Genomic DNA, 19,851 nt, shown 5'->3' with positions numbered 1-19,851 from the left:
GAAATATCTTTGATATTTCTTAAACCTAATATCCTAAAAACCCTATAATAAATACTTTTTCTCAACATCCTAATTACTATTATTTTGTCAATACAATTACCATTCTCCTTAGGTAAAACCGTATCATGTCTGATTCTTTCCTTTCAGACTCTCATACTTAGTCACCAAGTCATCTACCACCAGACAAGGAAATAGAGGATGGTTTGATTCTTTAATTCAGTATTATAACTAGTGTCAGGTTCCAATTCCTTACTCAATTCTGGAACTTGGCAAGCATTACGCCCTAGAAGGAAAAATAACCCCAAAATAAGTTGGGTTATAACATTGACCCTGGCCGGGCGCGGTGGCTCACGCCTGTAATCCTAGAACTCTGGGAGGCCGAGGTGGGCGGATCGTTTGAGCCCAGGAGTTCGAGACCAGCCTGAGCAAGAGCGAGACCCCATCTCTACTAAAAATAGAAAGAAATTATATGGACAGCTAAAAATATATATATAGAAAAAATTAGCCGGGCATGGTGGTGCATGCCTGTAGTCCCAGCTACTCGGGAGGCTGAGACAGGAGGATTGCTTGAGCCCAGGAGTTTGAGGTTGCTGTGAGCTAGGCTGACGCCACGGCACTCACTCTAGCCTGGGCAACAGAGTGAGACTCTCTCTCAAAGAAAAAAAAAAAAAAAAAAAACATTGACCCTAACAAGGAAATAAAATACTAGGAAAAGTTATAACAGAGTTAAGTCATAAGCCCAAAGACAACTTACAAAAACACTATTTTAAAAGTGTAACTGGGCAGCTTGTGGCATTTATTTAATAGTTAAAAGTTTGTACTCTTGTATTTAACAGTATCTATCATTTATATATATTTTCCAAAGCAACCCCAAAGGTTGACACCATAATTTAAAATTCTGTAACATGGCTAGGCACAGTGGCTCAGGTCTATCTATAATCCCAGCACTTTGGGAGGTGGAAGTGGGAGGATGGCTTGAGGCCAGTAATTCAGGACTAGCCTGACCAACATAGCAACACCCATCTCTACAAAAAATTTAAAAATGAGCAGGGCATGGTGGTATGCTCCTGCAGTCCTAGCTACTCCGGAGACTGAGGAAGGAGGATCACTTGCCCAAGAGTTGGAGGCTGCAGTGAGCTGTGATCAGCCACTCCACTCCAGACTGGGCAACAGATCCTGTCTCTAAAAAAATAATTTTTTAAAAATAATTAAAAAGAAATTCTGTGACATGAATTATGATCATTACAAGCTAATGAATGAGCCTAGCTGACTACCCAATATTCTTCTCAAAAACCTCTGTTCTCCACTCATCTTGTTGATAAAGAGTATGTTGAATAATCTTCATCCATTTTGTATAAAAGTACAAAAGGAAACATTTATTATTCACTAAGCAATGTGGATCATCACAAAGGTCTTTATCCTCATTGTCTTCACATTGAGTTGGTGGGAGTTGGTCTTGCTGTCTCAGGGGTGGCAGAAGCGAAAGAAAATCTGGGTAAAAGTGTGACCTACATAGCTCAAACCTGAGTTTTCAAGGGTCAACTGTATATTTTCTCTTCCTTATAATTTTCTTAACAAAAAATCCTCAAGCTTACTTTAAGAATACAGTATATAATACATTAACATACAAAATATGTGTTAATCTGTTGTTTATGTTATCAGTAAGACTGCCAGTCAACAGTAGGCTATTAGTAAAGTTTTGGGGGAGTCAAAAGTTATATACAGATTTGACTGCATGATATCAGCACCCCTAATCCCCAAGTTTTTCAAAGGTCAACTGTATCAATCTATGGGTTTGTCAGTATTGATCTTTCCAAAGACCTAACTCAGCAAATTTTGTATATTGTTTCTCTTTTACTATTTTATTGATTTCTCCTGTTGTCTTTATTATTTCTCTCCTTCTATCTACTTTGTGTCTATTTTGTTCTTCATTTACTAGCTTCTTAAGGTAGAACTTTAGGTCACTGTCTTCAGATCTTTTTTCTTTTCTAATAAACGTGTTTAAAGCTATAAACGTCCCTGTAAGCACTGCTTTAGTTGCATCCCACAACTTTTTTAGTACTTTTTAATAAACTTTTTATTTTAGAATAATTTTTAGATTTAAAGAAAAGTTACAAAGATAGTGGAGTTCCAATATACCCCACATCCAACTTTCCATATTAATATCTTATATTAGTATATCTGTCACAATTAACAAGCCAATACTGATACATAATGTTTATTCAGATGTCCTCATTTTTTACCTCATTTTTTACCTAGTATCTTTTTCCTCTTCCAGCATGTCATCCAGGACACCACATTACATCATCATTTCTCCTTTGGCTGTGACAGTTATCCCACAAATATTGACATCATATTTTTATTATCATTCAGTTCAAAATATTTTCTAACTTCCCTGGTGATTTCTTCTTTGACTCATAGATTATTTAGAAGTTTCACTGAATTTCCAAATATTTGTGGCTTTTCTAAATATCTTGGTCTCTAATTTAATACCATTACAGTCAAAGAATATATGCTGCATGATTGTAATCCTTTCAAATTTATTGAGAATTACAGCCCAGCATCTGGTCTATTATGTACACTTGGGGGTAAAAAAGTATATTCTGCAGTTGTTATGTAAAAATCATCTATACTGAATTTTTCATTGTTACCAGTTGTTTAGAGAATGTTCAAATCTCTAGCGAACTATTTCTTCCTTTAGCTGCATCAATTTTTTGCTTAATGTATTTTGAAGCTCTAATATCAGGCACATATTTATAATTATGCATTCCTGATAAATTGACTCCTTTATCATTATGAAATGATCCCTTTACCCATGGCAATACTCTTTATCTTGAAGGCTACTTTATCTTATATCAATATAGCCACTCCAGGCTTCTTACACTTACTATTTACATGGTATACCTTTTTCCCTGCATTTACTTTTAGCCCATCTGTCTTTATGCATTCAATCAGTATGTGTTCCATTGAATGAAATTATTAATATGGTTGGATTGGCTTACCATTTTACTATTTTAACTCCTCTATTTTTCAGCTATACCTTTTTCTGTCTTCTTTTGGATTATTCAATTTAATTTTCTTCTATTTTTTTAGCAACATTTCTTTGCATTATTTCCCCCTAGTGGTTGCTCTAGGAATTACAATACGCATCTTTACATTTTACACCACACTAAGTATTAATAATGTACCGCTTCAAGTAATACGTAGAAACCTTGCAACCATATAGGTCTATTTACTCCCACCCACTCTCATTCCATACTTTATGGTGTGAGAGAGTGTGTGTGTGTGTGTGTGTGTGTATATATATATATATATATATATTTTTTTTTTTTTGAGACAGTCTCACTCTGTTGCGGGCTAGAGTGCTGTGGTGTCTGTCAGCCTAGCTCACAGCAACCTCAAACTCCTGGGCTTAAGTAATACTCCTGCCTCAGGCTCCCGAGTAGCTGGGACTACAGGCATGCGCCACCATGCCCGGCTAATTTTTTTCTATATATATTTTTAGTTGTCCATATAATTTCTTTCTATTTTTAGTAGAGACGGGGTCTCGCTCTTGCTCAGGCTGGTCTCGAACTCCTGAGCTCAATGGATCCACGCGCCTCGGCCTCCCAGAGTGCTAGGATTACAGACGTGAGCCACCGCACCCAGCATATGGTATATGTTTTATACCTACAATATTCCACAAGATGATGTTTTTGTGAGTAGCTATAAACAGTTATATACACTTTCAAGAAATGAAGAAAAAAGCTATTTTTTATATCCATCCATCCATTTACCATTTCTTTTCTTTTTTTTAGAGACAGGGTCTTACTCTGTCTGTCATCCAGGCTGGCATACAGTGGCCCAATCATAGGTCACTGTAGCCTTAAAATCCTGAGCTCAAGAGAACCTCTGGTCTCAACCTCCGGAGTAGCTGGGCCTACGGGTGCAGACCACCACATCCAGCTATTTTTTTTTGTAGAGTCCGAGTGTCTCACTATATTGCCCAGGCTGGTCTGGAACTCCTGGCCTCAAGTGCTCCTCCCACCTCAGCCTTCCAAAGTGCTGGGATAACAGGTGTGAGCCACCCAGCCCAGCTGCTATTTACCATTTCTAATCTTCATTCTTTTCTGAAAACACAAATTTCTATTTGGTATCCTTTCTCTTCAGCTTGAAGAACTTCTTTTTGGCATTTCTTGTAATGCAAATACGCGAGCAATGAATTCCCAGACAGTATCTTTACCTTTTTTTTTTTTTTAAGACAGAGTTTTGCTCTGTTGCCCGGGCTAGAGTGTCATGGCGTCAGCCTAGCTCATAGCAACCTCAAACTCCTGGGCTTAAGCGATCCTCCTGCGTCAGCCTCCTGAGTAGCTGGGACTACAGGCATGTGCCACCATGCCTGGCTAATTTTTTCTATGTATATTTTTAGTTGGCCAGATAATTTTTCTATTTTTAGTAGAGAAGAGGTCTCACTCTTGCTCAGGCTGGTCTCGAACTCCTGACCTCGAGCGATCCACCCGCCTCGGCCTCCCAGAGTGCTAGGATTACAGGCGTGAGCCACCACGCCCGGCCTACCTTCATTTTTGAAGGCTATTCTGCTAAATCTGAAATTCTGGGTTGACAGATTTTTCTTTCAGCACTTGAAAGATTCCCTATTCTCTTCTGGCCTCCGTTGCTTCTAATGATTAGTCAGTGGTGAACACAATTGTCCCTCCACATGTAATATGTTGTTTAAAGAGGCTGCTTTCCAGATTTTTCCTTTTACTTTTCGCTTTCAGCAGTTTGACTATGAAGTACCCAGCCATGCTTTTATCTTTAAAATCTTGGGGTTTGTGTGATTTTATTGTTTTATCCTTTTTGGGGTTTGCTGAGCTTACTGAATTTACCAATTTGTGCCTTTCACCATATTTGGATGATTTTCAGCCACAATATTTTTTCAAACATTTTTATCTTCCCCATTCTGTTTCTTCTCTTTCTAGGATTCCAATTACATGTGTTGGGTTTTTTTTATATTGCCCTCAAGTCACTGAGGATCTGCTTCTTTTTCCCTGCCATTCTTTCTCTGTTCTTCATATTGAATAATTTCCATTAATCTTTAATTTCGTGGATCCTTTCCTCTGCCATCTCCATTCTGCTATTAAGTCCATCCAGTTTGTTATTTTAGATACATATTTTCCAGTTCTAGAATGTCGATCTGGTTATCTTAACTTTATACTCATTCTTTATCAGCACATTCTTTCATTTTTTTTTTCCTTTACTAACATATAGTTACAAAACTTAAATCTCAATTCAGCTCTTTTATCCTTAGCTGGGCTTCCTGAAGTATGTTCCACACATGCATAGTTCAACTGTCTGCACAGTTTACTCACAGAGTTTGCTGCTTCTCCTCCCAGGTTCTCTACTTTCCATAATTCTCCTCTCACTTTCCAAAAGCTACAGTTGCCTTGAGCCTTATCTTTTGGTTCTTCAGTCCCTTACTATTGGAATTTTATCCACCCTACCTGCCATAGACTGGGGTCTGCCCTCAAGTTAGAAGCCATGAAAATAGGAAAACTACCTCAAGTAGCTTTGTTCTTATGTCAATTCCCCTCCAGAATCTGCTCGTTTTTTGTCACTCTCCAGTGATTTTAGTAATTTTGTGTATTTCTGTCCTCATTTAATAGTTACCTGCAGGAAGGTCTGAGAGGAGGAGCTTACTCAGCCAGACCAGGGACAAAACTCTCAAGCTTGCAGCCTGTTTGAATGGCTCCAGGCAACACTCAAGCAGGTGGGGCTGATCAAAGAAGACATATCCTCAATCCTGTGGCGGAGTGAGCAGCCCTAGATTTAGTGATAAAATCCGCTGGGATCTGGGTAACTCCTGAATGGCAGTTGTCCTTCATGAGGTGGCTCAGCATTCCAGTCTAGTTCACTTTTACGGCACCTCCATCTATACATATACTTTACGGTTCCCTCAACCATACACTAAAAAAGCCATTCCCACACATGCTTATGTTTCATGCCTCAGCCCTTCACTTTTAAAAGCCCTTCAATGACATCTAATTATTTAAGACATAAACCAAAATATTTTTTTAAATATTTTTATTTTTGCAATAAGAATTCTCAGAGACTAAAACCCAAAATATTTAAAAGGCCCACGTGACACAACCCTTGCTAATGTGTACTACATAGGTTTGAGCTACTTTTCCCTTGGAAATCTATGCTCCATACAAAATGGCATTTTCTTTTTTTTTTTTTTTGTTATGGAGACAGAGTCTCACACTGTTGCCTGGGATAGAGTGCAGTAGCATCGTAATAGCTCACAGCAACCTCAAACTCCTAGACTCCAGTGATCCTCCTGCCTCAGCCTCCCAAGTAGCTGGGACTACAGGCATGCGCCACCACACCTGGCTAATTTTTCTAATTTTTTGTAGAGACGGATCTCGCTCTTGCTCAGGCTGGTCTCAAACTCCTGAGCTCAAGCGATCTTCCAGCCTTGGCCTCCCAAAGTGCAAGGACTATAGTTGTGAGCCACTGTGCCCAGCCTAAAATGGCATTTTCAATTCTCCCCATCTACCACACTCCTCCCCGCTTAGGGCTTTTTCTTGCCTTCCTTCATCTAGCTAACTACTTATCCTTCAAATCTCAGTCCAAACATCAGTTGCCTGGGGAAGTACTTCCTCATCTCCCAGACTAGGTCATGCTCCTTCACTGTCCACTGCTATCCTAAAATTTTGTCCCTTCTTTATAGTACTTATCGTAACTGTGACTATTTCTGAGGCAGGTAGTAGAGCAGCAATTCTCAATTGTACCAGACCCAATAACCTTTTTTCTAAAATATTTCATTAGAAAATTTTCATTCATACATAAACATAGAGGAATTGTAACAATCTCCGTTGTACCCATCTGCCAGCTTCCCCAATTCCCACACAACTTTTTTCCTTAAGGGTATTTTAAGCTGGGCACAGTGGTTCTTAACTGTAATCCCAGCTACTCAAGAGGCTGAGGCAGGATTGCGTGAGGCCGGGAATTTGAGACCAGCCTAGGCAACATGGTGAGACCCTATCTCTAAAAAAAGGAAAAAAAAAAAAAATTAGCTAGATGTGGTGACACATGCCTGTACTCCCAGCTACTTGGGAGGGTGAAGTGGAAGGACAACGTGAGCCCAGGAGCTCAAGGCAGCACACTGCATTCCAGCCTGGATGACAGAGAAGACCCTGTCTCTTTAAAAAAAAAAAAAAAAAAAAAGGTATTTCATACTCCCCTTTTATCTTCCTTATCCTTCCTGAAATGAAATTTAGAGCTACTGTAACTTACATGTATAAAATTTAAAATATCAACATAATATGCTAACTATAATAAAAAGAAAAATTAAAGAAAAATGATAATATGTATTTCCATATGTAAATGCTTGGACGTGACTATATTAGAAGACATAAAACTATGAATGTTGACAACTACAAAAAGACATTGATATCTTATATTGTTGATAAGAAATACCATGAATAATTGCTGTGATATGAGTTTCCAAAATAGTGACCAACTCCTAAAAATCTTTCCAAAGAAAGCACAATTCCTTGATTTACCCGGTAGCTATGCTTCATGCAAAAAATACTGTGTATTTATATGTAAAACAAATTTAGTTCTAGGCTCAGATAATTATAAACGGATTTTTCACCTACATGAACATCTTCTGGGACGTTAGAAAGTCATGCAAGAGATAAGTGTTCTCACTAGAAAAATTATAAGGTAATACACATATTAATTAACTCAATCTAGCCATTCTACAATGTACAGTAGTTCCTCAAATGATGTCATTTTGTTCCATGTCATTTTAATGTTGATGAGGAAAAAAACTGATTCTTGGCTAAGGTCACTGTCCGTGTGGAATCTGCATGTTCTCCTCGTGTCTGCGTGGGTTTTCTCCGGGAACTCTGGTTTCCTCCTACATCCCAAAGATGTGCTTATTAGGTGAACTGGCATGTCTACGTGGTCCCAGTCTGAGTGAGTGTAGGTGTGTGTCTGAATGTGCCCTGCAATGAAGTGGAGTCCTGTCCAAGGTGGGGTCCTGTCTTGTACCCTAAGTTGCCGGAATAGGCTCCAGCCACCCTGAACCCTGAACTGGAATAAGCAGGTTGGAAAATGAATGAATGAACACAAATTACTATAAAATAAAAATTCATAAAGTATACAATAAGCATACAAATACAGGACAGTAAACAATGTGATACGAAAGCAACCCAGTGAGCCCACCATATTTGTTACTATTTTGGAACTGTGTGGAGGTAGGAGCTTCTCCTTATAATTTTCACTTTGCAAACATGGATTCTTTGATTTAAACCACCACGACCACAACCACGATCATTCATTGATTCACCAAAAATTGAGTAAATAACTATCTTACTTGTTTTTACCACTCTTTTTTAAATTTATGTATAGCTCACATTTATTTCAATGTTTAATATTAGAAGTACAGCCGGATACGGTGGGAAGACACTTGAGCCCGGAGTTTGAGACCTGCCTGGGCAACATAGCAAGACCACATCTCAAAAATAAAAAAATATATTAGAAGTGTTTATCTTTGGGTTTTGTTTTTGTTTTTTGTTTTAGAGACAGGGTCTCACTTTGTCACCCAGGCTGGAATGCAGATCATAGCTTACTGTAACCTCTAACTCCTGGGCTCAAGCAATCCTCCCTCCTCAGCCTCCCCAGTTGCTGTGGTGGCACTAGCCACCACACCAGGCTACATCTGCAGTCTTTATTTAGAAGTCTGGTGAAGTTTTTGTGACCAGAAATATGCCATAGGAACTTAATTCTTGTTTATATCAATTAGTTTATGGTAAAATTGGTTGTTATAAATCATTTCGCTTAAAGTCAAAGTTTAAGAACTTATCTTCAACCTGAAGACTCTTAAATTAAAAAAAAGACAAACATTGACAAGGTTAAGTGAGGACTTACTGCATGCATATTTTGAAGTATCATGTAGTACACAATACAATTTTTATTGGTCAATTTTAAAAATAAAATTTGTTTAAAAAGTGATGCAAGATGTGAAACAATTTTTTAGTATAGAGGGATGTCTCTTATATTGCAGGATATCTAACATCCCCTATCTCCAACCCACTGAAGTCCATCATTTTGAAAGAACACCTCCACAAATTTCCAGACCTCCCTGAGGGATGATCCCAAGTTCATCAAAAACCACTACATTAGGGTAATGGTTAAGAGCAAGAGCTCTGTATTCAGATCATCCATGTTTGAAACCTGGCTGTATTATTCACTAGTTGTGTGATCTTGAGTAAGTAATTTAATCTTCCTGTGCCTCAGTTTCCACACTTATAAAATAAGAATATTATTAGTATCAATGCCATAGGGCTGTTGTGAGGAATAAATTAGTAAATCCACACAAGTATTTTACACAAAGTAGGTACTCACTAAATCTTTGCTGTATTTAGTTATTAGTATAATTAGTTTAATGACTGCCTCTCCCAGTAGACTACAAGCTCCATGATGGCTGGCAGGAATGCCTTCTTGTTCATCATTTTATTCTCATTACCTGGCACACAATTTGGTACAGACCAGGTATTGAATATGTGTTGAATAAATGAATACAAATTAACGACGATGTTTGGAATAGAAACAAACAATAAAAACCGGAGTACAACAGTACTATTTTAGATTATACTGCTAGAATGCTTTTATATATGGATGTCAGAATTTACCCTGATGATATACACATGTAGACTATCTCCAGAGGGATGCCCAAGAAACTGGTAGCAGACATGGCCTCTGGGAAAAGAACTAAGGGCCTAAGGATCAGAAATGGATTTACTTTTCACTGAAGGTCCTTTTGTACTTTCCAAATTCTAAGCAATACACATTATTGACGTTATTGTTTTTAAAACTAAAAACAAAAAGCCATACCTTTCCCCCCCCGTTTTGGGAAAGGGGAAGACAAAGGGAAGAGAGGGAAAGAGAGATTGGGGGGGGCGGGGAGGGAATACACATTTTTTTAACCTACAATTTTTTTTAAACCTAGAAGACTTTAAGCCTGAGAATAAAGACTGCATGATGGTTCCAGGTATGGAAGTTTTTTCGAACTCCAGAAATCAAGAGGTTTGACTTTCACATATTCTGAACTTTCAGAATGGCTAATGAGAGACTATCATGCTACAAAAAGTTATCTTGGTTTACTGATACTCCAAAAATTATAATCTTATTAGATACTAATATGTCCAAAAAGATACAATGAACGTACGAGTAGCATAACTACTAGAGTAACAATATTTAACATTTATATACCAGTTTATAGTTTACAAAGTATTGTAGAAAAAGCATGGACCCACCAGGCATGGTGGCTCACACCTGTAATCCCAGCATTTTGGGAAGCCTCCAGCAGGAGGATCGCTTGAGGCCAGAAGTTCGAGACCAGTCTGGGCAACATAGTGAGACCTGTGTCTCTACAAAAAATTAAAATTAAAAAAAAAGCATGGACTTTGAAATTAGACAAAAATACTTCATAGGTCTACTACCTTGAGTAAACCTCTCCAAACTTCAAATTCCTCCTCTATAAAAAGGGAATAGTTAACACACATTCAGTTAAAAAAAAAAAAAAAAAAAGCAATTTCTTGCAGTTAGCTTTATCTTTTTAAAAGTAATTATTTAGGCTAGGCGCAGTGGCTCATGCCTGTAATCCTAATGCTTTGGGAGGCCAGGGTGGGAGGATCACTTGAGCCCAGGAGTTCAAGGTTACAAGGAGCTATGACTGTGCCACTGCACTCCAGCCTAGGCAAGGAGTGAGACCCTGTCCCCCACCCTCCCAAAAAGTAATCATTTATATTTTGAATAAGTAATACTAGTGGTTTCAAAATTTAAAAGGTACAATAGGGCTTATAGCTGGTTTCAAGGGGAGACATGTAACTTAACAATGGAGGACTCACACTCCCCACCTAAATCCACTAATCTATCTCAGTATCACTAATCGTGGGAAAACTAGACTAGCCTGTATCATCATCCCTAAAGTGTTTAACCTGAATCCAATCAAGTGTTCTGCTCTAGCTTCCAGATTGTAATAACACATTAAATTTATTTTATCACCAGGGATCAATTAGATAAATCTAGATAACTGACCAGGTCTTTTCAACAAGTTATCACGGGAGAAAAAAAGAAAGAGGGAAAAGAGTAACTTGTTCTATAGTAAAAGAGATTGCAAGACACATAAAAATCAAATGCAAAGCTGGGCATGGTGGCTCATGCCTGTAATCCTAGCACTCCAGAAAGCCCAGGTGGAAATATTGCTTGAAGTCAGTAGGTCAAGACCTAAGCAAGAGTGAGACCCGTCTCTATAAAAAAAAAAAAAAAAAAAAAAAAGTAGCCAAGCATGGTAGTGCTTCCCTTGCACCTCATTTTCATGGGGAGGAAGCATTGAGAAAGAGCTGGGTGTTTGGCAAACTTTGCTTATTCAAAGCACTCCATCCAGGATCACCCTGTAATCCCAGCAGGGTGGGACTGGGAGGTTGAGGCGGGAGGATTGCTTGAGGCCAGGAGTTCAAGACCAGCTTGGGCAACATAGTGAGATCCTGTCTCTGCAAAATAAAAAATTAGCTGGTGTGGTGGCATGTGCCTATGGTCCCAGCTACTTGGGAGGCTGAGGCAGGAGGATCACTTGAGCCCAGGAGTTTGAGGTTGCACTGAGCTATGATGATGACACTACACTCTAGCCTGGATGACAGAGGGAGACCCTGTCTCAAAAAAAAAAAAAAAGGAAATCAAAAGCAATGCATGGCCTTTGATCAGAAATAGAATAAAAAATGGTTAAAAAGGCCGGGCGCGGTGGCTCACGCCTGTAATCCTAGCACTCTGGGAGGCCGAGGTGGGCGGATCGTTTGAGCTCAGGAGTTCGAGACCAGCCTGAGCAAGAGCGAGACCCCATCTCTACTAAAAATAGAAAGAAATGATATGGACAGCTAAAAATATATATATAAAAAAAAATATTAGCCGGGCATGGTGGTGCATGCCTGTAGTCCCAGCTACTCGGGAGGCTGAGGCAGGAGGATCCCTTGAGCTCAGGAGTTTGAGGTTGCTGTGAGCTAGGCTAACGCCACGGCACTCACTCTAGCCTGGGCAACACAGTGAGACTCTGTCTCAAAAAAAAAAAAAAGGTTAAAAAAAAAAGGACAATGTGGAAAAATTTTAATAAGAATTGGATATTAGGTAATACAGAAAATTTATTCACTGTAATTATGATTATGCAAAAAAGTTATTAGATATTAAAATATGTACAGGTCAAATGTCAGGAATTAAAGCAAATTTACAAAGTATTAACAGATTCTAAAATCTGAGGGATAGATTTATAGAGGTTCAATATATTATTTTCTCTACTTCTCTGGTTATTTAAAATTTTTTCATAATAAGGCCAGGCACAATGGCTCATGCCTCTAATCCCAGCACTTTGGGAGGCTGAAGTGGGAGGATCGCTTGAGGCCATGAGTTTCAGACCAGCCTGAGACCCTGTTTTTACAAAAAAAAAGAAATTAGCTGGGCATGGTCGTGCCAGCATGTGCCTGTAGTCCCAGCTATTCATAAGACTAAGCAGGAGGATTGCTTGAGTCCAGGAGTTTGAGGTTGCAATGAGCTATGTGGGTACCACTGCACTCTAGCCAGAGCAACAGAACAAGGCCTTATTTAAAAAAAAAAAAAAAAAAAAATTGCAGAAAATTATTCCCCCTCCCCTGTTTCCTAGCTACCAACACCTCCAGCCACTCTTACCAATTTCTTATGTATTCTTCCAGAAATTCTTTTTTCCAATTTTTTTTGTGTTAAAATACACAACATAAAATTTACCACCTTAGCCATTTTTAAGTGTACAGTTTAGTGGTATTAAATACATTCATAATGTTGTGCAACTATCATCACCATCCATCTCCATCATTATTTTCATCTTGTGTAACCGTAACTCTATACCTATTAAACAATAACTCATTTCCTCCTCCCCCAACCCCTGGCACACACCATTCTACTTTCTGTTTCTGATTTTGACTACCTTCCACAGATGTTCTATGCCTCTACAGTTGTCCCTTGGTATCCATGGGGTACTGGTTCTGTGGATACCAAAATCTGAGGATCCTCTAGACCCTTATATAAAGTGGTGTAGTATTTGCATATAACCTACTTACATCCTCCCATATATTTTAAATCATCTCTAGATTACTTACAATACCTAATACAAGGCACACATGACTTCATTTGTAATGGATGCAATGTAGTACTCAGCACTTGGCAAATTCAAGTTTTGCTTTTTGCAACTTTGTGGAATTTTTTTTCTTGAATATTATCTGTCGGTTCCTTGAATCCATGGATGCAGAACCCACGGATATGGAAGGCCGACTGTATATGCAACAGATTTTTTAAAACCACAATGGCTATAAAATGCACACCGTCTTTTGTACCATTTCTTTCTCACTGTATCATGGAGATCACTCAATATTAGCACATACAAAACTGGCTCATTCTAACAAATGCACAAATTTATTTAACCAGTACTTTGTTGATAACACCTGGAAACACATATTTCTTGGTAGTTTCTTTCAGATTAAAAAAAACAAAACACAATTAACTGCAACATTACCATTAGCAATTTCACACACTACAGGTGCAATTTGAGTATTCATATGTAACTTGTCTGCCTAGGTGCTCTTACTCATTTGGTACACAAATTAATCCTCAACTTCCCACTAAGAAATTCCAACCACAAAGCACAAAATAAGTATACTTCTCTCTGAGCCATTCCTGGTCCCAGGACCAAGTAGTGTAGAACCTACCATTGTTACTTTCATCTCTTGTAGAGTAGCCTTCAGACTATATGGTACAATAATCACCATTCACAGTTTTTCTTTTTTTCTTTTTTTTAAAACAGGTCCTCGCTATGTTGCCCAGGCTGGTCTCGAACTTCTGGTCTCAAGCTATCCTCCCACCTCAGCCTTCCAATAACTGGGACTACAGACACGAGCCACCCTGCTTGGCTAGTTTTTTCTTTTTAAATATCCTGCTTTTAATTAAAGCAATAGGTTCTGAACATTAACCTGATCAGACTCCTTCACATTCTCTTCCTCCTTCCAGGCCATTTTAAAGTTTTCTTCAAAAACCATCTAATAAGAATCTCTAAGTAAGGGCTCCGACCATTTTCTAGACTCAAGAGTTAACTCTAGAAAAAGAAAATAAAGAGACTTAATTCTAGAAACTGTAACTGTAATGCAGTTTGCTTTCCCAGCAAAAGTGCTTAGAATATCTAACTTGGTGTAACAAGGAAATAGATGAGCTTTGGCATCATATTAGGTGAATTTTGCCACTTAGCCTAGCTAGGTTAGCTTGAGCAAATTACCACCAGAATCCAAAATGTCTTGCAAAAACAATCACCTTCCATTACAATATCTCATTAATTCTTTTTTTGTGACACCTGAGTGTATTTGGCATACGTGCTAAATACCAGATTCAGAGTCCAGAGTGCTCACCATTACACTATGGAACCATCAGCGCTAAATAAATCCTAGTTGAATCCAAATGTTATCTTCCACTGTTTCATATACCATCAAACTTGAGAACAGGGCTTAAAACAAATTTTAAGATTTCCCATGGGATTTACAACAGTACTAAACTCTTAGTAAGTACTCTAAAGTTATTGTGGCTTGAATAACCTGGGTATAAACCATATGGTGGATAAAGCACTCATTTGGATGGAAGAGAACTTCCCTTAGCTAGGACGGCAGTCTAAAATTGCTAAAAGCCTAGGAAATCTCAAACTTCCCAACAAGGTGGCTTAATCTTACTCTCCAAGAGGATTAAACTGAACAGACTGAAGGAGGCGAGAGGGAGCAAGGCATTTCCTCTCCGTAATTATGCACTGAGATTCGAACTAAATATTAAATGGACACATACCAGGAGCTCCATAATTAGTTGCTATTATTAACATGCATCCCACAAGGAGAGAAGGCGAAAAGGAGGAAAAAATAACAGAGACTGGCACTCACAACAGGCCGAAAAGTGAGTCCCTGGCCTGAGACCTACAACCTCTAAGAACCAGGGTCTTTGGGCTCCCTGCTCAACTGGGGGCTGAAGGAAATCAGCGGCTTCTCCTAAAGGTCAAGGCTCTGGAGCCACGTTTACTTCTGGGGCTGGGAGCAGAGCTGGAACGCCCCCGCGAAAATCCGTACGCCCCCGCGAAAATCCGTACCCCGAAGCCAGAAGCTCCGCCCGCCCGTAAACCCGCGCCGGCTCTGGGAGAGGGACAACTGGGTTGCCCCTGCGCCGTAGCCTGCAGGAGCAGAGACCCGGCCACGTCCTGCAGCCCCACAACCTCCCTAAGGGGCAGACCACCAGGATCCTCCGGCTCCGATCCGCTCAACGCAGGCCGGCCGCTCGATACTCACATTCACAGCCGACCCCTCTTACTCCATCAGGCCGCCGAGGGCCAGGCGAGGGAGCTCCCTGACGCCCCAGACGCCCCCTTCAGTTTCGGGTCCGGGAGCCTGCTCCGGACCCACTCCCAGCCGGGCTCCGCCGCCGCCGCCGCCAGCACGCAGGCGCATACCGACGCCGTCACGCTCCCTCCCCACCCCCCGCTTTGCGGTCCGCCTTTCTCAATATTCTAGCTTTATTTGAACACAAGAGAGTGAACAACGGACACAGGAGGAAAAGGCTTTTCGCAAAAAGAATGGAGGAAGAAGAAAGGTGGGCCAGCCGGCGGGAGATTCAGTCCGCTGCATTGGACGTTGTAACTAAGCCTCCCATGGCCCCTTTTTCATTCTGTCCTTGCTCTTTCCGGGCCTCCCCCTATCTCCTACTCTTCTTCCTAAGTGCCCCGCCATTCCCTTTAGAGAATGGCAACTGTTTTCGGCTAAATCTTCAAACCACTCCTTCCTTGTGAAACTTGAAGTTTAAGGTGCAAGGGCTTTAGAACAGATACACCTGTGTGCAAATCTTTTAGCTACTAGTAATATGTGACTTTGGGCAAATTAACTTGTTTCTTGGAACCTCAGTATCCCGAGTTAAAATTAACATAATGATATCTCACAGGGTGTTGCCGGAATTAAATGAGATAACATAGGACAAGTGCCTATCCATGAACGATGCCTATCACAGAGTAGACATTCCATCAATACCAATGATTATATTCTTACTCATACCTAAAAGTATTTAAATTTGTCATTAAACTTAGCCCATACCTTCAGGACCCTATTTTAGTGACCAACACTAGTCAGATAAATGAAGTCACATTAGGTTGATAATGATGTGAAGTGTTACTCCTTCTATACTATTGAAATTATAATAACATCTCTATTTAACAAGACCTTCAAAGCAGCTATATCCATTTTATGCGTAAATCCAGATTTGCTTCTAGAGGTTTAGGAAACTCTTCCAATTCTGTATTTATGACATCACAAGTCCTTGAAACACTCAAGGTCTGCAGTATGCTGCTCATTCTACCTACCTCCTTTAAAGGCATGCAATGGAATCCTTTACCCTATAAGCTCAGGGCCAAAGTCCAAGGAAAAGCCATAGAAGACCTCAAGGTCAGATATTGGTGAGCACCAAGTAACCCTAGATTAAGTTTTCTCAATCTTGAAAATTTTGGAGCAGATAATTCTTTGTTGTCGGGGGCTGTCCTATGCATTGTAAGATGTTTAGCAGCATCACTGGATACTAGATGCCAGTAGTACCCCCTCATCATCACAATAATCAAAAAACATCTCCAGACATTGCCAAAGTCCCCTGGAGGGCAAAATTGTCCCTGATTAAGAAACATGGCATTATTATCAATGACCATCTCAACCCTAAATGAACTCAACTATACATTTTCTCCACCTCTACCCTCAAGAAGTGATTACTACTTGAGAAAGCTACACAGAGGGGCAGAAACTGGTGAGTTCATTTTTACCAACAAGCCCTCAGTACTGCTTACTGGTCCTACTACTTTTCTCTGGTCAATTTGTTCTATCACTTTCCACAACAATATTCCAAGTCTTCTCAACTTTCCTTAAAACTACGAATACCACGCCCTTTTCTATCAGGAGGTGACCTTGTCTCCTACTTCACAGAGAAAACAGATCATCAAATGAGAACAATTCTTTAACTTCCTGTTACTTAACTAAACACACAAACTTACAAACACACACATACTTCCTCTCATTATAATTGAAGTAGTGTCTCTTCCCTCTCTCTCTCTCTCCTCTTCCCTTCTGTTCCAAGACCATTCCTCCTGCCATGCTTTGAATCACCTCTACTCTTACCCTTTCAAGATCTTTACCTACTGACTACCCCTTCTCCCTTCTCTTTCTTTGTTCAACTGTTTTCTCTCAGGTGGATCTTCCCGACTACGTTCAAGTTTCTCCTGTCTTAATTCCAACAACAAAAAATCTTGACCCCTCATGATCTTCTCTCCCTCCTCCCTTTCAAGGCCAGACTTTCCAAAAGTATTCTACAACTTGTCCCCATTTCTGCATCTCCCCACTCTACAAACTATTGCAATATATTTTTGAACCCCATCATTCCACCAGCTTTCACTTAGATCACCAATGACCTCTGTGTTACTAAATTCAAAAAACGTTTCTCAGGCTTCATCTTCCTCCATCCCTTAGGAATAGACTACCTCTTCTTTGAAACACTCTTTTCTGATTTCCAGCACTTTGTTTTATTCTTAGAGGTGGATGCAAGGGTTCCTAGAGCCAGTGGTTTAAAATAATCATCCACTTTCTTAAAACCCTTCAACAGCTCTCAGTGGCCATTGTATAAAGTGTAAGCTCACTGGTCCAAAATTCAAAGACCTCCTAAGATCTGGCCATTGCTAGCCTTTTAAAGTTCATTTTCCTCTACACCCAAGGATATACGATAAGTGCTAAGCCTCTAACAAGGATGAACTACAAGAAATGTCCGGAAGGCATTATGCTGTTCCTGACATAGACTGTTCCCACAGCCTGGAAAACTATCTCCCTCCCTCGCGGACTTCCGGGGGAACTCCTGTTTATCCGTCATGACTCAAAAGTCACTTCCTCCAGGAACCCTTCCAGACACCCCTAAGAATAAAACGCTTTGTTCACTGTGAGCCAAAGGCGCCTTGGATTTTATGTGTGCGACGCACAGTATTCTCCCCATTGTAATTTGTTTATATATCTCTCAGTCTAGGCAGATTAAGAGACCCTGTAGAGCAGGGAAGGCATTCCATTCGCCTTCTTTTCCTCAGTGGTCATCCCGCACAATCCCTGGCAAACGGTTTGCCCCTGATAAATGTTCGTTGCATGAACACCTCCCACCTTCGGGCGGGTCTGGAATCTGTCCGGTTAACGGGTGAGTTCCCGGGCTCTCCGCCTGCGTGGCAGGGAGATTTAAACACCCCGCACCGTGATTGGCTTTAACTGCAGAGGTGTGTCTGCGCCGGCAGCGCCGGGGAAGTGCGCAGGCGCGCGGGCTCGGCGCGCGCAGGCGCAAGGGTGCAGCTTCAGGTCCGGTCTGGGGGTGTCCGAGCTGCCGCGGCCGGAGAGGAGTGACCGGAACCGTTTGGTGAGTCTCCAGGAGTAGGACTCAGGGAGCTGGCTGGGATGAAGATTGGGGGAATGTCCTGAGGAGAAAGAGTATATTGTGATGGTTGAAAAGTTGGTGGAGTCAGGCTTAAGAGGAGGAGGGGGCGCTTTGGCCCGGACTTGGCAGATTCGGCCCGGAGCGAGGACGTAAGGCGCCAGGACACGATCGAGGGGCTGGCGGAGGAAGGCTTGGCGGGATGGTGGTCCCTGGACCGGCCCTCGAAACCAAGCATAGATCAACTCCCACCTTCTCACCCCCACTGTGTTGCTGTGGTCGGGATTCATAGATTGTATGGTGAACACAGTGATCAGATAGCTCTGAGATAATTGTTTGAAGAAGGTTTCCGAAGTTCATGGTATTGGATAGCCCGCCCTTGCTCTCTAGGAAAGTCTACTCTTAACTCTCGCAGTTTTACTGTACGAAGAAAAGGATCAGTAAAAGAATGAATTTCACAATTCAGGGGTTGGCGTAGTGGGTGGAGGGGAGAGAGAAGTACTGTAAAGTGCTGTTTCACCTCTTTCTTTTCTTTCTTTTTTAATCATTAGTCACCACAGTGTTAGGAAAGGCAGCTGATGGTAGGAGGAAATCAAAAGACAAAAAAGTTGGGAAAAAAAAAGACGAGAGGGGAGTATCATTTCGCCTTTTGCTACTTGTCATCTGCAGTGAGGGTGGTGGGACGGCGACTGGGAGAGCAAGAGGGGAGTTTGGATACTGGCAGCTTTCTGACACTGTTCCCTCAGCCTTGTGAAAGTAGTGTCGCGTCTTAGGAGCAGATATTTCAGGAATTGAGAGGGATACTGCTGCAACTGCCCTGCTACCACTAAGACTTTTTAAAAATGTCCCAGTAAAATACTAATAGTGCAGATATAGCCGGATAGAAATGATTCTTCCACGTTCTTGCCTATCCTGAAAAATACCACACTTGAAATTCAGGAGACATCATTAGCTAGAATACTTTGAAATCTAATCTTAGAATATTTCATAGCAAAGTAAGAAAAATTAATATTCTACCACCAGCAAAGCTGATGCCTATGGCATCAAATGATCCCTTGTCATTCATTCTTTTGGCAGGAGGTAATGAGAAAGAATGCATTCATATAAATATCAGCAAGTAGGACAAACACCTCTTCTCCCATTACCATGTTACTGTGACAGGGCATGTGAAAGTAAATGATCATATAACAGCCTGCTTCTTAAATATTTATCAGTCTTGCTAGGGTTTTTAGCTTGTGGGTATGCACTAGAAGATTGCTGTTACAGTTCAGGAATAGTGATGACTTTTTGTGCCATTATTTTCCTCATAATATTACACTCTTTCTT

At 40.5% G+C, this 19,851-nt stretch overlaps 2 protein-coding genes across 4 annotated transcripts in view; one reads left to right on the top strand and one right to left on the bottom strand.

The window, feature by feature from the left end:
• ZNF106 (zinc finger protein 106) overlaps positions 1-15,495 on the bottom strand; it is a 64,984-nt gene extending 49,489 nt beyond the window's left edge. The window contains exon 1 of one of the 2 annotated variants that reach the window (XM_069484431.1): positions 15,384-15,495. Coding sequence is in view for 1 of the 2 variants with exons in the window: in XM_069484421.1 (XP_069340522.1) it covers positions 10,305-10,311 (7 nt within the window). In the remaining variant the exon portion in view is untranslated. Of the gene's footprint in view, positions 1-10,304; positions 10,314-15,383 lie in introns of those variants that run through there. The other variant, XM_069484421.1, reaches the window with a different exon arrangement.
• Positions 15,496-15,657: 162 nt separating this feature from the next.
• The window catches only part of SNAP23 (synaptosome associated protein 23), a 33,483-nt gene continuing 29,289 nt past the window's right edge, over positions 15,658-19,851 (top strand). Inside the window, exon 1 of one of the 2 annotated variants that reach the window (XM_069461111.1) lies at positions 15,658-15,684. The gene's annotated coding sequence lies outside the window, so the exon portion shown is untranslated. Of the gene's footprint in view, positions 15,685-18,447; positions 18,511-19,851 lie in introns of those variants that run through there. The other variant, XM_069461101.1, reaches the window with a different exon arrangement.

This window comes from Eulemur rufifrons, chromosome 2 (genome assembly GCF_041146395.1).
Source record: "Eulemur rufifrons isolate Redbay chromosome 2, OSU_ERuf_1, whole genome shotgun sequence".
NCBI classification, from domain to species: domain Eukaryota; kingdom Metazoa; phylum Chordata; class Mammalia; order Primates; family Lemuridae; genus Eulemur; species Eulemur rufifrons.
Note: the sequence above shows the minus strand (reverse complement) of the source record. Positions and strands in the feature narration are given on the sequence as shown.